The sequence below is a fragment of the Thalassophryne amazonica genome, chromosome 8 (genome assembly GCF_902500255.1).
Source record: "Thalassophryne amazonica chromosome 8, fThaAma1.1, whole genome shotgun sequence".
NCBI lineage: Eukaryota > Metazoa > Chordata > Actinopteri > Batrachoidiformes > Batrachoididae > Thalassophryne > Thalassophryne amazonica.
The window spans coordinates 106,614,179-106,629,030 of record NC_047110.1 but is presented as its reverse complement, the minus strand read 5'-3'; the positions used below and the strand labels follow the sequence as shown (position 1 = coordinate 106,629,030).

At 40.5% G+C, this 14,852-nt stretch overlaps 1 protein-coding gene across 4 annotated transcripts in view; it reads left to right on the top strand.

The window, feature by feature from the left end:
• LOC117516257 (aryl hydrocarbon receptor nuclear translocator-like protein 1) overlaps window positions 1–14,852 on the top strand; it is a 79,994-nt gene that overhangs the window by 44,833 nt on the left and 20,309 nt on the right. For 2 of the 4 annotated variants that reach the window (XR_004562344.1, XM_034177185.1), the window contains exons 3-10: window positions 538–601; window positions 1,886–2,033; window positions 2,870–2,890; window positions 3,025–3,057; window positions 5,561–5,590; window positions 5,998–6,155; window positions 13,228–13,307; window positions 13,414–13,506. Coding sequence is in view for 3 of the 4 variants with exons in the window: in XM_034177185.1 (XP_034033076.1) it covers window positions 556–601; window positions 1,886–2,033; window positions 2,870–2,890; window positions 3,025–3,057; window positions 5,561–5,590; window positions 5,998–6,155; window positions 13,228–13,307; window positions 13,414–13,506 (609 nt within the window). In the remaining variant the exon portion in view is untranslated. Of the gene's footprint in view, window positions 1–537; window positions 602–1,856; window positions 2,034–2,869; window positions 2,891–3,024; window positions 3,058–5,560; window positions 5,591–5,997; window positions 6,156–13,227; window positions 13,308–13,413; window positions 13,507–14,852 lie in introns of those variants that run through there. The other 2 variants (XM_034177188.1, XM_034177186.1) reach the window with 2 other exon arrangements.

Sequence of the window (14,852 nt, the reverse complement as noted above, 5' to 3'; positions counted from 1 at the left end):
AGACGATTGGATCCACCAGGACTCTTCCTAGAGCTGGCCGCCCATCTAAACTGAGTGATCAAGGGAGAAGGGGCTTTATCAGGGAGGTGACCGAGAACCTGAAAATAACACTGTTACTGATGTTTGTAAAAGGCTCATATTGACTGTTATCGGCCAGCAGATATAGCGGTTGAGCTCTAAGCCAAACCTTCCCAGATGAATTTGCAAATCGTCTATAGAGCAGTTTAAACTAAAAGTAACTGAAAAAGGCAAAGAGCATGGCAACTTTTTTGCAGTAAAGTTGGGGATATGAAACAAAAGACGCATCATTTACACAACAACTTGTTTCATGAAACTGATATTTTCTGACCAATGACTGCTGGCTGTATAATAATAATAATAATGATGTGCTCTATTTCTAAATATGCTGCTACTCAGACAGTAGTGGATTTCTGTTCTGCCAGCAAATCTGAATGTTGCTAAATCAAAATTTCCTGTGTTTTAAGACTCTTGCGCCTACTGAATGTTGAAAGTGTGACACTTGTGTTTTACTCACAGTTGAGGGTTCACGAGTGGATGGAAAGAGATGATTTTAACACACAGGCTGTGATGAACATCTGTGGTGAGTGCAGCTTTACATATTAACAAGGAAATACTCCCTATTGGCAGGTTTTCTCAGCCTTACTTCAAACTGTAGGAACACAGTTGTGAAGAATCTGATAGTTTTGTGATCTTTACCCATACAGCTTTATTGTGCACTCTGTTTGCTGTGCATTGTTGGAATGGCATGTTAGGACCACACCAGTCTCCACCTTAAAGTGGTTTTGACATGACTAAATGTTTTTACAGTGGTTGAAGTGTTAATCCTTCCACAAACCCAGTGGAATGTATTCATGTCTATGGAGGGGGGAGGGCCAAACAAACCTGATCTGAAGTTCATTTTTCCAATAAAAGTAAAGCTTGTACTTTGCTAGAACAGTTTATGTTGTCACTTAGTTAAAAAATAAAAGACCAAACATTACTGTGGCGGCTCGATGTCAGAAGATTGTGAAACAGAAATCACATTAAAACATGAAATAAAAGGTGGTGGATTTCCTGTTGTCACACAGACAGAACAAAGATAAATATCATTTAATTACAAGGCATGGACTGTGTGTGATTTGGTTAATTGGCATATAATGGAGAGCTAACAGCACTGCTAGACTCGCAATTTAGAGGTGATGGGGAGACGTTTTTAAATTTTGTTATTTTTACATAGAATGCTGCGCTGCACCGGCTTTTCATGTTCAAAAATGCTGCCTGGGCAGATGCAGGAAGCCCAAGTGTCCTGCTGCAGGCTCAGGTGCATTTTGAAGCATAGAGAACTGCATTATGCTGTTCAAAATGTCTTAAAAATGGATGCAACATGAAAATGCTGCATTGTATCAATCGCAGAACTATTCATTTTTATACTCTGAGTTACTGATCTGCTCTGTCTCACTCTGATCCTGTCAGATCTCAGAAGCTAAGCAGCGCGGGGCCTTGTTAGTACTTGGATGGGAAACCTCTTTGGAACACCAGCGGCTGTGTGTTTCTCCAGGTTACACTGGAATTGAGACAGGAAGGGCGTAAAATGTGCCAAATACCAATGCAGATCTGGATGTATCCGCTGTGGCGGCCCCCAAACAAAAAAATGGGAGCTGCCGAATGGACAACAAACAACTCAGAGTTGCTAAATAAAAATGCACTTTGCGGTGCTTTTGCTCGTTAACATTTGATAACTAGGGAGCTAGAATTACAAGACTGCTGTGATCCCCCCCCCCCCCCAATGACCTTTAACTGGAATAAGCAGGAATATGGAGCCTTACAAACCTCCGCTTTTCTAACTGCCACCTCAGTAAATAACACGATTGTTGTTGTGCTCCAGATGACCTGATGGCTGACCAAAGGATGGACATCTCCTCTACAATGACAGACTTCATGTCCCCGAGCTCCACTGACCTCATCTCCAGCTCCATCAGCACACCTAGCATGGACTACACTCGGAAGAGGAAAGGCAGCACCACAGATTACCAGTAAGATCAAGACCGAGGGGGCGGGAGGGGCAGGAGGAAGTGGGGTGAGCGTGTCACGAAAACATCATAAAAATGAGTTGTAATCCACATTTGCATTAAAGTTTTAAATAATTATTTCTTGACCTAAGGGCTATCTTTTTATATTGCTGACAACCAAAAATTTTTGTGTGTTTATTGCTTTTGACCGGCTTCTCTTATTTTACTTGTGGGCGCCACTGCAGATTCGGTATAGATTCACATATTAATTTGGAACGCGTTTTAAGCCAGATGCCGTTCCTTATGCAATTCCAAATGTAGTAGAATAGGGCATGGTTGGCCTTGAACCGGGAGCATGTTTTTCTGAGGACAGCATATTAATCGGTTGCACAAACATGACAAATGTTGACAGAAAAACACAGTTTCTTACACAAAGGAAAGACATATGTGAACACAAATACAAGGCGAGCAAAGGAACAGCCATGAGGAGTAGAAAATTTGGATAGAAATAAAAAATGAGAAACTAGTAAGTAATATGGACGATATGAGTGGGAAAGGCACAAGCTTAAAAGAAAAATGACTGTAAAATTGACTTTTGTTAATTCTGCAGACTTAATGCCACAGTAGCATGAAGAACAGAAGGCCGTTCAGTATTACTGACATTATGCTGCTCATTAACTGCATGACTAAGTATAGAAAAAACAAAATGTACAGTCTATTGAATTCATTAGCTGTTAGTACATGATGAATTTTTATTTGTTTTCACTGGATATAATTTTGGCAGCTTGCATATTGTGGGTAATTAAATTTCTCAATAGCCCAATGACCAAAAAGTGATTCATCAATTTCTTTCTTTTCAGAATTGATGGCTTCTCATTTGAGTAAGTTCAAACACGGCTGGATGTTCATGAATTATTCATAGTTTATTGACACAAACCCACTGAACTCTTGTATTACTTTTCTGAAGTACTGCAGTGTGTTTATTCTGGCTGTACATGCTTTTTTCCTCCTTTAGTGACATGGATCCAGACAAAGATAAGCTAGGAAGGTAAGATGTCATCATCACAAAGTGACAAAATTAACTTTGTTTTTATGTACTGTAGTTTTATGCCATTACCCCTTTTTCAGTTTGAACCCATCGGTTGGATGATCATACCTGCCCTGCCCGTATGAGCCTTTCACAAACATATCGGGATCAGTGTTATTTTTAAAGATATAAGAACTATTATTTTACCAAATAACACAGAAAAATGCTTTGGCTTTTGGAAATTGTGTCATTATATAGTTTGTCCTGCCTAGGGTGCTCTATCATCGTTTACAATGCTGTCAAGCATGGCTGGGACCCCTTCATCCTTTTGTCACATTAGTTACGAGAGACAAAGCGAGCACCTGCCATTCATTTTCCTACATAGTAGGCGTTTTGCAGCAACAAGCGGTTGCTAGGTGGAGGCAAAATAGACAAGAAGTCTTTTTTGCAAATGATATGTGATGCGACATGGTGACAGTCAATCCAAGTGAAGGCACCATGCTGTACATGGGTTGGCTGTTGGTTATATTTACACTTATTTATAATAAAGTTCATGTTTAAACTTGGGCAGGAGTGGTGGACAAGCAGCTAATGCACTTGGTTTCAGTGTGGAAGGTTCCCAGTTCAAACCCCACCCCTGCCACATTTCTCCATGTAATCTGGAGTTGTCAGGAAGGGCATCTGGCATAAAACTTGTGCCAGTTCAAATGCAGATCCACCTCGGATTTGCTGTGGCGACCCCGAGTGCAAACCAGGAAGCAGCTGAAGGAGTTACTTTTTTTTTTTTTAAATAGGAAAACATCAAGCCCCAATTACATTTATTTGTCATGAGGGTTTGATAATGAATTGTTAGGAATCATTATCATGTATCTTTTTAAATTTTTTTTAAATGAACATATCTGCAGATTTATCTATCGTATTTTTTTTTTTTTTAACTCCCTAATATCTGTACCGTATCAGCCCCCCAAAAAATGCATATCAGTCGGGGTCTACTTTGAACAGTATGAATTCTTGTTCGGATCATTCAGACTCATTGTAATCTCAAATCTGCAGACAGGGCACATGAATGTCAATGAGATAAATGTCCCATTAGTCCTGATATTAAATAAAATGTCTTATTTACTCAAATGTGCAGAAAAAAGTTTTCCAGCGAGTAGGGTGGAAACACTTGCTGCTACAAACCAGTGAGAGGTTTAAACCTCTCTCCTGTTTGCTATGTCAGTCATCAGTTTGTACCTGTCAATTTTTCAGTTTATTTTCACTTATATAGCGCCAAATCACAACAGAGTTGCCTCAAGGTGCTTCACACAAGTAAGGTCTAACCTTACTAACCCCCAGAGCAGCAGTGGTAAGGGGAAAAACTCCCTCTGACAAAGAAACCTCAAGCAGACCAGACTCAAAGGGGTGACCCTCTGCTTGGGCCATGCTACAAACATAAATTACAGAATAATTCACAAAACAAACATACACGAAATGCTGTTGGTGCACAGGACAGGAGGGTCTCCAGCACAAATACCACGCCCATCTCTGGATGGAGCTGCACCTTAAACAGAGAGAAAAAACAGAATCAGGCATCAGAAAGACAAGAAATACAGTATAATTTGTCAGCATTAAACAAGAAAAACAGGAAATACTAAGGTGATCACTGGCCGCTAGCCCTGAGCTTTACTAAAAGACCCAGAATTTAGGTAAAGTTGAGGCCGCGGCACGCTCCGTTTCCTAATAAAATGAATTAAGAGTAAAAAGCGTAGAACTATACTATGCCAGTATGCTAGCCATATGAAAGGGAGAATAAGTGCGTCTTAAGTCTGGACTTGAAAGTCTCCACAGAATCTGACTGTTTTATTGACACAGGAAGATCATTCCACAGAACAGGGGCACGATAAGAGAAAGCTCTGTGACCCGCAGACTTCTTATTTACCCTAGGGACACAAAGTAGTCCTGCACCCTGAGAACGCAAAGCCCGGGCCGGTACATATGGTTTAATTAGGTCAGCTAGGTAGGGAGGTGCCAGTCTGTGAACAGTTTTATAGACTAGTAGCAGAACCTTAAAATCTGATCTCACTGGGACAGGAAGCCAGTGAAGGGATGCCAAAATGGGTGTAATGCGGTCAAACTTTCTGCTTCGTGTCAAAAGTCTGGCTGCAGCATTTTGGACCAATTGGAGAGCCCTAATGCTGGCCTGCAGTAAACCAGAAAATAGAACATTACAGTAGTCCAATCTAGAAGAGATAAACACATGGATCAGGGTCTCAGCATCAGCCATAGACAGGATGGGACCTGCATATAGAATCGGAGCTTTCACAATGTTGCATAAGTTTCTCTGTACAAACCAGTAGATCAGGTTTGTTGGAGAATGTAAATGTTGCTATGGTTTATTGCACCTTCTTCACCGACCTTTGCTCTAAAATATTTTCTGTCCCTTAAATGTGCCACTAGGGCAAAAACTGCCAATGCTGAAATTTAATTTTGTTCTCAAAAATCCTCTTTCTAATGACACCTGCTGTATTTATTTCTTTTCCAGTGACCAACAAGGCCGGATAAAGAATGCCAGGTACAAAACAACTTCATTTCCATTTTGTTGTCTTTGGGCCTCTTTTGTAAATGTTCTTATGATGTTTTATTTTAAAATAAAATGTTGGGATTGCTTGCTGCACCATTTTTGTCACTGTTTAAGTTGCAGTAATTAGCAACCATGTTAAGCACATTAGATAAGATCGCCGCCTCCTAGATATCCCACAGTGAATTGCAGGCTAACTGGACTGATGTTGCACCTCTGCTCTATACTTTTGTGAATTATTGCATCTGTTCAGCAGCTAAGATTGGCCAAAATGTTTCATGTTGAAAATCACTTAGATTTGTTTTTTTTTTAACAGCAGTCTAATGTCATGAATGTAGTTGTATCCTTGTTTAAGGAATCTCACGTTGCAGTTGGTCTGACTTCTCTGTGCATTTCCACAGAGAGGCCCACAGCCAGATTGAGAAGCGTCGGAGAGATAAGATGAACAGCTTCATTGACGAGCTGGCGTCCCTGGTGCCCACCTGTAATGCCATGTCCCGCAAACTGGACAAACTCACTGTCCTGCGAATGGCTGTCCAGCACATGAAGACACTCAGAGGTTAGATCAGAAAGCTTAACTTCTTTGGAACAAGCATGATGTTTTCCAACATTGCAATCCCAAATAAAATAAAATCAAATCAATTTTATTTATATAGCGCCAAATCACAACAAACAGTTGCCCCAAGGCGCTTTATATTGTAAGGCAAGGCCATACAATAATTACGTAAAAACCCCAACGGTCAAAACGACCCCCTGTGAGCAAGCACTTGGCGACAGTGGGAAGGGAAAAACTCCCTTTTAACAGGAAGAAACCTCCAGCAGAACCAGGCTCAGGGAGGGGCAGTCTTCTGCTGGGACTGGTTGGGGCTGAGGGAGAGAACCAGGAAAAAGACATGCTGTGGAGGGGAGCAGAGATCAATCACTAATGATTAAATGCAGAGTGGTGCATACAGAGCAAAAAGAGAAAGAAACACTCAGTGCATCATGGGAACCCCCCAGCAGTCTAAGTCTGTAGCAGCATAACTAAGGGATGGTTCAGGGTCACCTGATCTAGCCCTAACTATAAGCTTTAGCAAAAAGGAAAGTTTTAAGTCTAATCTTAAAAGTAGAGAGGGTGTCTGTCTCCCTGATCTGAATTGGGAGCTGGTTCCACATGAGAGGAGCCTGAAAGCTGAAGGCTCTGCCTCCCATTCTACTCTTACAAACCCTAGGAACTACAAGTAAGCCTGCAGTCTGAGAGCGAAGTGCTCTATTGGGGTGGTATGGTGCTATGAGGTCCCTAAGATAAGATGGGACCTGATTATTCAAAACCTTATAAGTAAGAAGAAGAATTTTAAATTCTGTTCTAGAATTAACAGGAAGCCAATGAAGAGAGGCCAATATGGGTGAGATATGCTCTCTCCTTCTAGTCCCCGTTAGTACTCTAGCTGCAGCATTTTGAATTAACTGAAGGCTTTTCAGGGAACTTTTAGGACAACCTGATAATAATGAATTACAATAGTCCAGCCTAGAGGAAATAAATGCATGAATTAGTTTTTCAGCATCACTCTGAGACAAGACCTTTCTAATTTTAGAGATATTGCGCAAATGCAAAAAAGCAGTCCTACATATTTGTTTAATATGCGCATTGAATGACATATCCTGATCAAAAATGACTCCAAGATTTCTCACAGTATTACTAGAGGTCAGGGTAATGCCATCCAGAGTAAGGATCTGGTTAGACACCATGTTTCTAAGATTTGTGGGGCCAAGTACAATAACTTCAGTTTTATCTGAGTTTAAAAGCAGGAAATTAGAGGTCATCCATGTCTTTGTCTCTAAGACAATCCTGCAGTTTAGCTAATTGGTGTGTGTCCTCTGGCTTCATGGATAGATAAAGCTGGGTATCATCTGCATAACAATGAAAATTTAAGCAATGCTGTCTAATAATACTGCCTAAGGGAAGCATGTATAAAGTGAATAAAATTGGTCCTAGCACAGAACCTTGTGGAACTCCATAATTAACCTTAGTCTGTGAAGAAGATTCCCCATTTACATGAACAAATTGTAATCTATTAGATAAATATGATTCAAACCACCGCAGCGCAGTGCCTTTTAATACCTATGGCATGCTCTAATCTCTGTAATAAAATTTTATGGTCAACAGTATCAAAAGCAGCACTGAGGTCTAACAGAACAAGCACAGAGATGAGTCCACTGTCTGAGGCCATAAGAAGATCATTTGTAACCTTCACTAATGCTGTTTCTGTACTATGATGAATTCTAAAACCTGACTGAAACTCTTCAAATAGACCATTCCTCTGCAGATGATCAGTTAGCTGTTTTACAACTACCCTTTCAAGAATTTTTGAGAGAAAAGGAAGGTTGGAGATTGGCCTATAATTAGCTAAGATAGCTGGGTCAAGTGATGGCTTTTTAAGTAATGGTTTAATTACTGCCACCTTAAAAGCCTGTAGTACATAGCCAACTAATAAAGATAGATTGATCATATTTAAGATCGAAGCATTAATTAATGGTAGGGCTTCCTTGAGCAGCCTGGTAGGAATGGGGTCTAATAGACATGTTGATGGTTTGGAGGAAGTAACTAATGAAAATAACTCAGACAGAACAATCGGAGAGAAAGAGTCTAACCAAATACCGGCATCACTGAAAGCAGCCAAAGATAACGATATGTCTTTGGGATGGTTATGAGTAATTTTTCTCTAATAGTTAAAATTTTATTAGCAAAGAAAGTCATGAAGTCATTACTAGTTAAAGTTAAAGGAATACTCGGCTCAATAGAGCTCTGACTCTTTGTCAGCCTGGCTACAGTGCTGAAAAGAAACCTGGGGTTGTTCTTATTTTCTTCAATTAGTGATGAGTAGTAAGATGTTCTAGCTTTACGGAGGGCTTTTTTATAGAGCAACAGACTCTTTTTCCAGGCTAAGTGAAGATCTTCTAAATTAGTGAGACGCCATTTCCTCTCCAACTTACGGGTTATCTGCTTTAAACTGCGAGTTTGTGAGTTATACCACGGAGTCAGGCACTTCTGATTTAAGGCTCTCTTTTTCAGAGGAACTACAGCATCCAAAGTTGTCTTCAATGAGGATGTAAAACTATTGACGAGATACTCTATCTCACTTACAGAGTTTAGGTAGCTACTCTGCACTGTGTTGGTATATGGCATTAGAGAACATAAAGAAGGAATCATATCCTTAAACCTAGTTACAGCGCTTTCTGAAAGACTTCTAGTGTAATGAAACTTATTCCCCACTGCTGGGTAGTCCATCAGAGTAAATGTAAATGTTAAGAAATGATCAGACAGAAGGGAGTTTTCAGGGAATACTGTTAAGTCTTCAATTTCCATACCATAAGTCAGAACAAGATCTAAGATATGATTAAAGTGGTGGGTGGACTCATTTACATTTTGAGCAAAGCCAATTGAGTCTAATAATAGATTAAATGCAGTGTTGAGGCTGTCATTCTCAGCATCTGTGTGGATGTTAAAATCGCCCACTATAATTATCTTATCTGAGCTAAGCACTAAGTCAGGCAAAATGTCTGAAAATTCACAGAGAAACTCACAGTAACGACCAGTAACTTCACATTTCTCAAAACAGAGTCGCCAATAACCAGAGTTTGATCCTCGGCGGGTGTGTCGCCGAGTGGGGAAAAACGGTTAGAAATGTGAACAGGTTGGCGGTGTACACGGGGCTTCTGTTTAGGGCTACGCTTCCTCCTCAGTCACCCAGTCGGCCTGCTTTCCTGGCTGCTCAGGATCTGCTGGAAGGGAACTAACGGCGGCTAAGCTACCTTGGTCCGCACCGACTACAGGGGCCTGGCTAGCTGTAGATTTTTCCACGGTGCGGAGCCGAGTCTCCAATTCGCCCAGCCTGGCCTCCAAAGCTACGAATAAGCTACACTTATAACAAGTACCATTACTGATAAAGGAGGCCAAGGAATAACTAAACATTTCACACCCAGAGCAGAAAAGTGCAGGAGAGACAGGAGAAGCCGCCATGCTAAATCGGCTAAGAGCTAGTAGCTGCGCTAAGCTAGCGGATTCCTAAAAACACACAAAGTGAATAATGTGTAAATAATTTAGAGGTGATTCAGCAGAGGGAGTGCTTTAGTTAAGGAACGTGAAGATTACACTGTGAAACAAATCGTTATCTAGTTATCAAATCAATCTAACTGCGAGATTAAACAGCTAACAGATACAGCAAAACACCGCTGTGCTCCGGAACAGGAAGTGATACAATACCGCAGTGAGAGCCAACCACCAGTCAGTCCATCCAGAACACAAGATAACCTCTTGGATAAAATGCAGCATCTTCTGATGATGTCATTCCTGAAGTGCCTTTAACTGTTAAAGTCCTTCACTCTAATCTGACAGTACATTAGACTTGCTTGATGGGTTGGTGGACCTGTCAGCTTCTGTTTAGTAATGGTTACAAGCCTGGGTTCCTTTATGCCTCAAATAACTGGGAAGAACAGTTTTGGGAGAAAAATGGGAAAAGGCAAACATGATTATGGATAAAGGATGCTTTTGTTTGGTGGAAAAATCTGTTTTAGTACTAAATGGACATCATGTTCATCTTGTGCCAGTCGAGGAGCAACATCACAAACTAATCTGTAAAGAGCTGGCTGGTTGTGTTCCTGAAATAAGTTTAAAAATGTCATTTTAGATCAAACTGTTTGGCTTTTTGTTGTCACTGTTGAACCTGAAAATCAATGCCAGCTAATTTTACCAAAAGATTCAGATGATATTTTCTTTCAGTTGGTACAGAGTTGATGGTGACATTATCATCATGTATTTCACAGTGATAATCCTTCACATTTTGGTATGTCACTGAAGTGGAAATTGTTTCAAAATACACTCAACAAAAATATAAACGCAACACTTTTGGTTTTGCTCCCATTTTGTATGAGATGAACTCAAAGATCTAAATCTTTTTCCACATACACAATATCACCATTTCTCTCAAATATTGTTCACAAACCAGTCTAAATCTGTGATAGTGAGCACTTCTCCTTTGCTGAGATAATCCATCCCACCTCACAGGTGTGCCATATCAAGATGCTGATTAGACACCATGATTAGTGCACAGGTGTGCCTTAGACTGCCCACAATAAAAGGCCACTCTGAAAGGTGCAGTTTTATCACACAGCACAATGCCACAGATGTCGCAAGATTTGAGGGAGCGTGCATTTGGCATGCTGACAGCAGGAATGTCAACCAGAGCTGTTGATCGTGTATTGAATGTTCATGTCTCTACCATAAGCCGTCTCCAAAGTTGTTTCAGAGGATTTGGCAGTACATCCAACCAGCCTCACAACTGCAGACCACATGTAACCACACCAGCCCAGGACCTCCACATCCAGCATGTTCACCTCCAAGACGTCTGAGACCAGCCACTTGTACAGCTGCTGAAACAATCGGTTTGCATAACCAAAGAATTTCTGCACAAACTGTCAGAAACCGTCTCAGGGAAGCTCATCTGCATGCTCGTCGTCCTCATCGGGTCTCGACCTGACTCCAGTTCGTCGTCGTAACCGACTTGAGTGGGCAAATGCTCACATTCGCTGGCGTTTGGCACGTTGGAGAGGTGTTCTCTTCACGGATGATGCCAAGGAGATGTGTTGCACTGCATGAGGCAAATGGTGGTCACACCAGATACTGCCTGGTATCCCCCCCCAATTAAACAAAATTGCACCTTTCAGAGTGGCCTTTTATTGTGGGCAGTCTAAGGCACACCTGTGCACTAATCATGGTGTCTAATCAGCATCTTGATATGGCACACCTGTGAGGTGGGATGGATTATCTCAGCAAAGGAGAAGTGCTCACTATCACAGATTTAGACTGGTTTGTGAACAATATTTGAGGGAAATGGTGATATTGTGTATGTGGAAAAAGTTTTAGATCTTTGAGTTCATCTCATACAAAATGGGAGCAAAACCAAAAGTGTTGCATTTATATTTTTGTTGAGTATAACTGTTGTGATGAATGTGTGATTGACGGGTCAGGTAAAACTCATTGGCGCAGTTCTCTAGCTCCTGTAGTTGATGTAATTATATAATTCATCTATTGCAAACGGTTTAACACAGTGGTCTCCAAACTATTCCAGAAAGGGCCGAGAGGGTGCAGGTTTTCTTTGCAGCCACTGACTTCAGCAAGTGATTTCACTGATTAACATCACTTGGAGCAGGTGGGATGAGTTCATCAGTGAAATCACCTGCTGGAGTCAGTGGCTGCAAAGAAAACCTGCACCCTCTCGGCCCTTTCTGGAATAGTTTGGAGACCACTGGTTTAACAGTGGGGGGCATAGCTAACCAAAAAGTTAGCTTTGATAACTCCATCAACTGAAAAGTTAACTTTTATATAATGATAAACTGAAAAAAAAATTCAATATTGACTCTCGTACACTATGATGACTGACAAGCCAGTTTTTGAGTTTAAGCACCGCCAACGCTTCTGAGTAGAATCAAAGGCAATCACAAACCCAACACAAACAATGAGCCGGACCTTCTGTTTTTGTGTGCCCTGCCCACTGCTGTAAGGATGGACTTTGACCCAAAATGCATGGAACACCACCATCTACTGGATGGGAGTGTAAATAGCATCCAACTGTCACACGGTCGCCAGTCAGTGCGCTGAATCACACAGAATTTTCAGTTTTGCAAATGCCTTTTTAATTTTTTTTTTTTTACAAATGAAGAACAAATGACATATTTACAAATACACATTTGTTTGTAAAAACCAACACATGTTACAGTAACTTGTGTGTTGGTTTTTATTTTACAAATAAACCAACCAGTGATGAGGAGGCTCATTTTCCCATTATGTTTTTTGGCATCTGTGAGTTTTAATGCTCAAACCTTCAGAATTAGTGCATTAATTTAAAACTAAAGTATATTTTTTATATTTTCAATTTGTAAAAATTAGAGTTGACATTAAAATCAATAAAATGGTTGGAATTAGTTTGTTTTTAAAATTAAACCATAAGTCAAACCTGCTTCGCTATGTATGCCTTTTGCTGCACACCTGGGGAACTCTATGTTGAATGTAAATGATTTTTTTTTTTCTCTCTCTTTGTAGCAGCCGGGTCCCAACTCCTGGGGTCAGAGCTCAGCTCCTCACAGCTGCCTGACTGCTGCAAAACATATAACAGACAGGAACTAAAGTGTGATTTTAGGGTTTACAAACATTTTTGACTGTTGGGCTTTACTTACTATACCAGCCAAAAAATGTTAGTCAACTAAAAGTTAGTGAAACTAAATTTATCAGAAGCCAATTGGTCAGCTGATGGTTTTCGAAGCTTTGCTAATTAGAAGTTAGCGGATTAGCGGAAGTGTGCCCACCAGTGCTTATTAATTCATTATTCAACAAAATCTCTTATATAAACTTTTGTTCTGTTGAAAGTGAGTTCAGTTGAAAGCAGATTTTTTTAGCAGCTGATTGAAATTGTATTCTTGGACTCCACGACAGTATTGCATGCAGTATGATAGGAGTTTAAAAAGAATTCTTTGAATAACCCGAGTTAAGTGTGTGCTTGAGGTGAATGCAGACATGCTGGTTTGCTGAATTAGAAATGTGTAGGAGAGAGGTTAGGAGATAAAAATGACAGCGGTGTGATTGTTGTGGTTTGCAGGTGCAGCTAATCCCTACACGGAGGCCAACTACAAACCCTCCTTCCTTTCAGATGATGAACTCAAGCACTTGATACTGCGGGTGAGCAAAGTGACACAAGAGTAAACTGACTAATGGAATGTTGACGCTCTATGAAGAAAAGCCATCTGTTGAATCCAATGTCTTAAGTTCTGTTTTCTGAATACAGGCTGCTGATGGCTTCCTGTTTGTGGTTGGGTGTGACCGTGGCAAGATACTCTTTGTTTCAGAGTCTGTCTATAAGATTCTTAACTACAGCCAGGTACTGGAAATAATACCTGTATTAACTTTGTTAGTTTAGGTTTTTAGGGAAAAAGATACACCTAATGGGTTAATAAATGTAAGACTAAAAAAAATCTATTTTCTATACTTGTCAGGTTACAAAACAGCATTTTTAGTTTTAGAGGTGTTTACTTCTCACCAGCTTTACATAATATATGAGAAACACCTTATTTACACATAAACGCCGTTGTTTCAGAGCGTTTTCCGTAGTAGTGGAGTGAGACGAGCCAGCATACGTCATTGTACCGCTTTACTGTGACTGGCTGCTACGATGTTCTTCCCATATTGCTTCACGCAAGTCTGGGACAACCCCCCCAACCCTCACTGCCGTCAGTAGTTCAAGGTCGTTTGTTCTTTTTGAAAACTTACCCTTCAGGGGAACTTTTTTTTAATAATTTTTTTTCTAGACAATGTGAATTTTGATCATATCGGTAATGTCGTATTATGAATCCCCTATTTAAAGGCTAATGAATAAAATTAGAGTGGTGCCAGTGAAAATTCTTTTTTATGCCTTAAATCTTAAAGCTCAGTGGTCCTGTACCTTTTAAGGTGAATATTTATTTGTAATTGTTTATTTTTGTATAACAGCTTGTGTACTAAAGTGATTTTTGCCATTACTATTGCAAAACATTTATCAAAGTGTTGTTCTGAATATAGCTGAAAGCATTAAAAAGCAGTTTTACCTCGCGCTAGCTGTACCTTTCTTTGTGACTGCTTCGGACTCCCAAACTCCTTAAGTTCCTTTTAGTACACTCAACAAAAATATAAATGCAACACTTTTGGTTTTGCTCCCATTTTGTATGAGATGAACTCAAAGATCTAAAACTTTTTCCACATACATAATATCACCATTTCCCTCAAATGTTGTTCACAAACCAGTCTAAATCTGTCATAGTGAGCACTTCTCCTTTGCTGAGATAATCCATCCCACCTCACAGGTGTGCCATATCAAGATGCTGATTAGACACCATGATTAGTGCACAGGTGTGCCTTAGACTGCCCACAATAAAAGGCCACTCTGAAAGGTGCAGTTTTGTTTTATTGGGGGGGGGGATACCAGTCAGTATCTGGTGAGACCACCATTTGCCTCATGCAGTGCAACACATCTCCTTCGCATAGAGTTGATCAGGTTGTCAATTGTGGCCTGTGGAATGTTGGTCCACTCCTCTTCAATGGCTGTGCGAAGTTGCTGGATATTGGCAGGAACTGGTACACGCTGTCGTATACGCCGGTCCAGAGCATCCCAAACATGCTCAATGGGTGACATGTCCGGTGAGTATGCCGGCCATGCAAGAACTGGGACATTTTGAGCTTCCAAGAATTGTG